Source organism: Acipenser ruthenus, chromosome 48, assembly GCF_902713425.1.
Source record: "Acipenser ruthenus chromosome 48, fAciRut3.2 maternal haplotype, whole genome shotgun sequence".
NCBI classification, from domain to species: Eukaryota; Metazoa; Chordata; class Actinopteri; order Acipenseriformes; family Acipenseridae; genus Acipenser; species Acipenser ruthenus.
This window is the reverse complement of record NC_081236.1, coordinates 6,586,402-6,592,401: the sequence shown is the minus strand read 5'-3', so window position 1 is coordinate 6,592,401 and position 6,000 is coordinate 6,586,402. Positions and strand designations below refer to the sequence as shown.

Below are 6,000 nucleotides of genomic sequence, written 5' to 3'. Positions count from 1 at the left end.
GGAGTTCCCATAGTGTGATTTCTCCTGGAAATGCAAAAAAACCTACAATATTCCACACAAATGGTTCAGAATGTCATAATGTTAACTATGAAGGTTACAATTGCAGGTATGGTACTTAAACAGCTGTTGCAGCACGTGGGAACGATAACTCAATTTTTTAAAAAAAACAATAGTTGCTCTTTAATGTACACAATACAATGCAACTATGGCACCCATAATTTAATGAACGATTGCAATGACTACAATGTGGAGAAACAAAAATAACAGCTGCAAAATAAAATATTAAAAGTGCTTAGTGACATACATGCAAATTGGTCAGAGCTCAGGCACATAGGGATGCTGCCTCGCCCTCCAGGCAGTTACAGCCAGTGTTTGTGTTCAGAGCAAATCAAATATGTATTCTGCTGTTAGTGATGGAATTGTGAACTAGTCTTGCAGGATTATAAAACAAACTGACAGAAGTTTTCGAAGTATAAAGCCCGGGTGCATTAAGGTTGTTTTTTTCTAAAGCAAAAAGCAGACCTATTCCAGTTCATAGCTGAAGAAATTGCAAAAAAGACGACAATTTTCCTGAAAATGGGTGAGTTACTTAATTTGTAATTATAACTGTTGTGTAAGAAAGAATAGATCAAAATTATTATTATTATTATTATTATTATTATTATTATTATTATTATTATTATTATTATTATTACTTAATAAACAGCCACAGTACATTTGACTATTTACAGACAAATTCATTTTATTTTACTTTGTATATTATACAAAATGTTAACCCTGCTTTAGAGTGTACAATGTTAGTTTCCATTTGATTTAGAACAGTCCATCAAGGAACCTCAAATAGTGTCCTTAATTGGGAGGTGCCCTTAAACTGACGTTTTTCTCAGTGCTTTACTGAACTTTTTTATGTTTAAATTCCTTATTTATAAATTGTGGGGTGGCAGTGTGGAGTAGTGGTTAGGGATCTGGACTCCTAACCAGAGGGTCGTGTGTTCAAATCCCAGGTGGGACCCTGCTAATGTACCCTTGAGCAAGGTACTTTACCTAGATTGCTCCAGTAAAACCTAATTCTATAATGCAGGCTTGCAACTGGTATGCAGCAGTTGTATTTATGACCATGTGTTTTCCCAACCACAATGTATCAATCTGTTTGTACCACTGAACAACACACAAAGAAAAATGACCTAGCAAGTCTGAGAAATCATGACGAGAGGGTATTCGTTATGAACTTTTCAAGTTACTAATGGTGAACCTAAGAAGTTTATGGCAAATTCTTCAAATAATTACAGAAAGTCATAGCAACTTCAGCAATTTTTGTAAGGTCTACATTAAGAACTGCGTTTTACAACAGCCATTTAAGATTGCACACAGTTACTGGCACAGCAGATGGTCCCTACTGAATCACTGGTACTTGAGATGAAAAGGTTGAAAAGCACTGGTATAATGGGTACCAGAATCTGTATGTAAAAAAACAACAAAAAAAACAAAAAACTGTAACCCCTGTAAGTCGCTTTGGATAAAAGCACCAGCCAAGTAAAATGCAATAATATTCTCCTAACCCAGTGGTTCTCAACCCTGTTCCCCGGGACCCATTGCATCTGCTGATTTTCGTTCCAACTGAGCTCTCAATTACTTAACAGAACCCTTAACTGAACTAATAATTTGCTTAATTAGACCTTTATAATTGTTTTCTGCTCTTAAACAGTTAGAGGTTTCAAGTTACCTATAAAATGCTATAAGTAACTTGAATTCTCAAACTTTTTAGGAGCAGAATAGAATTAAAAAGGACTAATTAGGTAGATTATTAGTTCAATTAACTGAGAGCTCGGTTGGAATGAAAACCAGCAGACACTGGGGTCCCGAGGACCAGGGTTGAGAACCACTGTCCTAACCTACTTGCCTGTTAAGAGATACAGGGGGAGAAAGGGAAACAAATATGAAATATTAAAATTGCATTATTAAGAATTTGCCTGCATTTTAATTACCAGCATGTTTTCATGCATAATAAACCTCCCTCCGGGTTTAGCTTTGGTAGAACTAGTTTCACCACTATCCGGGTTTGTTACAGAACTTGCATGAAACATTAAAAAAAAAGAATTCCTATCTAACGGATGTACTTGTTTCAAACTAATGGTGAGTATCTTCAGGTTCACAGTGATTAGATATGTGCCTTGATATTCAGGTAGCAAAACGATACTGTGGGAGGGTGTGGGGAATTCACTGAACACAGGAGTCAGAAAGTTTATTTGAATCACCAATGGGGTGCACTTTTCTTTATTCCACAAGGTGGCACTCTTGTGCCGTGGCTTCAATACCGGCAACGGTAAGACTTTATTATACACAGTCCCAAGGTTACCAACAATGGTAGGGATCGACACAGTCCGTTGCACTCACAGGTGCTAAAAATATAATTCAAACAAAATGTGAAAGCAAAAGAGAAAATAAACACTGTTTATAAAACTACAAACAAAAGGTGCTGCTTCTTGCAGCGTCCCGCAGCCACCACTATCAGGTACGGCTCGGGTTTCAGAGACACTTTGCTGGTCCCTCACTAACACTCACGGGGTTGCCCAGACTTTCCCCAGCTAAACTAATAACGTCCCACTAGGGGTCGGTAGAAACAAAGACACTGATACTGTGCAGCGGCTGTCTTCTTCTGCCGGGCTAGCTTGCACCTCTCTTTTTCCAGACACTGACATTCTGTTATGATTTGTAATCCAGGTTTCCAAACAGAGCTCCCACTGTTGTTTCTCCTAGAAAGGGTAAGACCCAATACCCACATCTCGAGCAAGAGGGAGATGATACACCCTCACCCAATCTCTCTGTCATTGCCATGATTGACAGGTGGATCCCAAGGGGCTCCCGACCCCCCGTGCAGGATCATGCATGCGTCAGATAGCCAGCACAGACCTCACCCTGCTACAAATACGTATCACAATACAACAAAAAACACAAGAAGTTGCTTCTCTTTGATATTGTCAATTTGCAACAAAGAAAACTTCTCAAGAATGTATTTCTCTTTGTTTTTATTAAAATGTAGTCATGAAAAGAAGTGTATAAAATTAAAAGGTGAGATCAGTTGCTGAAATACATCAACTGGCTTATTGCAGTCTTTATGAAAAGATCTGACCCTATGTAACATTCATTTTATCATACAATTGTATGTAGTTGCATTTTACACAGCTGCAGTGTGAGATTCTAGGTGAACTCGATTTCTGCGATTAAAAGTGCTGTTTCTGTAACACAAACATGTCTCTTCTAATTATTATTTTTTTAAATCCATTAACAGACTTGCAAACTTTATGTTTTTTAAATAAATTAGGTATTACATGGCATGGTTAAAGTGACACACTGTCTAATGGACTGTTCTACATATCCTGTCATCACAAAATATATAAAGTAGTGATTTGAACTTAAACCCTCTAGCACCACTTGTTTTCAGTCATGAATGCTGACTGACGTAATAACAAAATGTAATAACCCCGCCCATGGCCTGCTTCGGCCCCGAGCCATATTCAGATATGTTGCAAGGCTGGAGTTTCACAGTACGGGTCGGATATCTTGCTAGTGTAAAACCACCCGAGCAGGTGTAAAAGAGGTCATTTATACAGTTGAGTTTTACTGGAGCAATCTGTGTAAAGTACCTTGCTCAAGGATACAGCAACAGCAGTGTCCCACTCCCACCTGTGATTTCAACCCACAACCCTCAGGTCAGGATTCCTCATAACTACTCCACACTGCTCCCTCACCACTGCTCCACACTGCTCCCTCGCCACTACTGCACACTGCTCCCTCACCACTGCTCCCTCGCCACTACTGCACACTGCTCCCTCACCACTGCTGCACACTGTCGATGTTAAGCTTTAGGGAGCTTTTAGAGGTTTATATTTGTTTTCTTCAAGCCCTTATTCATGTTTTCACAAAAGTTGTTTGTTTGTTTTTTTTTAAACTCGAATGCTATGAAGAATGCACTTTCATTTTTGATACAAAGTGTGGTCTACATTACTGTGTTTATTGAGTTACCATGTATTTGTATCGTTTTGTACCGGTATGGTTGATGATGCATCGTTGGAACTGAACCTACCTATTCTGTACCGGTGAATCGCAACAGCACTATTTCAAACCCAGGCCTCTCATCTCTGGAGGGAAGTAATCAACTCTTTTTTTGTTTTGCAGCATCCAGTAAGCAAGTCCAGGGCAGGTCCTCTGAGCTGAGGGTGGTGCTGCTTGGGAGGGCAGGGGACGGGATGAGTGCCTCTGGAAACACCATCCTGGGCAGTGAAGAGTTTCAATCTGATGCCAGCTCCTCCTCATTAACAAAGGAGTGCATGAAGAAAACAGCTGTAGTTGCTGGGAGACACGTTTCTGTGGTCGACACTCCAGGATTTTTTCGCACAGATCTCTATGAAGACGAGGTTAAACTGGAGATTGGGAGATGTGTCTCCCTGTCCTCCCCGGGACCCCACGCTTTCCTCCTGGTGATGCCGTTGGGTCCATACACAAAGCAAGAGAAGGAAATAGTGCAGGAAATCCAGAAGATGTTTAGTGAGAAAGTTATGAGGTTCACCCTGATTCTGTTCACCAGAGCGGATGATCTCGAAAAGGGCATGACTATCAAGAAGTACCTTAAGAGCAGCCAGGAGCTCCAGGAGCTGGTGACAAAGTGTGGGGGGTGTCACGCCTTCAATAACAAGGAGGCGAATCCCACCCAGGTCACTGAGCTCCTGGAGAAAATAGAGAGCATGGTGGCTGAGAACGGAGGCAGCCACTACACTGATGAGATGTACCAGCAGGCACAAACAGCGATCAGACAAGAGAAGGAGGAGATATGTGGTTGTGCCCCGATGTGGCTGTGTTTTTAAATACAATTTTTCTAATATTTTTGTAAGGCTCATTCAGTCAATAGTTAAAACAGCTAGAATTTGAATACAGTTGTCCACTTTTGCGAGCCAGGACCTAGGTAGTGAATTATTAGCAGCTTAAAACTTTCAGTAATTTGACTATTTAATGATTTCACCTGAACTATAAACAGAAATGATACAGCTTCATCTGCGTATTGATCTTTGCTTCTGGTTTACATTGAATTTGGTGCATTGCTCAGTTTAAAGTTTAACACAATTGCATTTCAGCAACATGATTTCTTGCTCTTATTGTATTACTTGTATTGTAACACTTAATGTATTTGCTTATGATTGTAAGTCGCCCTGGATAAGGGTGTCTGCTAAGAAATAAATAATAATAATAATAATAATGATAAAATGTAACATTGTTTTGTGTCATTAGGGCTTTTCACACCTGCCTGTTTGACCTGGGGTGACCCTGGGTCAAACAGGCAAGCACATTCACACTGCCAGTTTCAACCCGGGGCGAAACTGTCAACCCGGTGAGAAATCACCCCTGACCGAACTAGGGTGAAGAATTTTCAACCTAGGGTGAAACATTTGTCTCTGGTTGAAAAATGAAATGTGAATGCAACAGGCTTCCACTCGCCTCGGGTTGAAAACGCGCATGGCAGCAGCACAAAACATTACTTCCGCTTCTGTGTTCACCCTGGCATGAAAATATGTAGTGTGAAACGATCGGGTCCAGCCCTGGGACGAATCTCACCCCGTAGACTGTACAGCAAGGCAAAGGTGAATGCAGGCAGGGCTGAACTCAGGGGCGAGCCACCCCGCCGCCCATTGGCCACTCGACCCGGGGTTGGATGCCAAAATGGATAATTAGGGGTGAAACGATTTTTGGATAGTACAATATATCGTAATTACGAACATTCACAATAATCGTGAACATTTTTAAAATATTCGAAAATCGTAGAATAGTCATATACTCACTTAACATGGCTGGAAGCAGAACAGATGCTTTTCTCTCCAAATAAGGGTAAAATCATCGGTGTGTACTTTGACTACAAAAAATATATATAGCAGGGAAATACCATAGGATGTACATCCAATCCGCAGAATATGACAAAGAAAGCAGGAACAACTTCAAACATGCCTTTAC

At 40.5% G+C, this 6,000-nt stretch overlaps 1 protein-coding gene across 1 annotated transcript; it reads left to right on the top strand.

Moving 5' to 3' along the window:
* The first annotated feature begins 270 nt into the window (after positions 1–270).
* Positions 271–5,254, top strand: LOC117412818 (GTPase IMAP family member 4-like). The gene is made up of 2 exons (XM_034916528.2): positions 271–580; positions 4,177–5,254. Exons 1-2 carry the CDS (start codon positions 577–579, stop codon positions 4,860–4,862), a joined length of 690 nt encoding a protein of 229 aa, XP_034772419.1. The 5' UTR covers positions 271–576; the 3' UTR covers positions 4,863–5,254.
* The last annotated feature ends 746 nt before the right edge of the window (positions 5,255–6,000 follow it).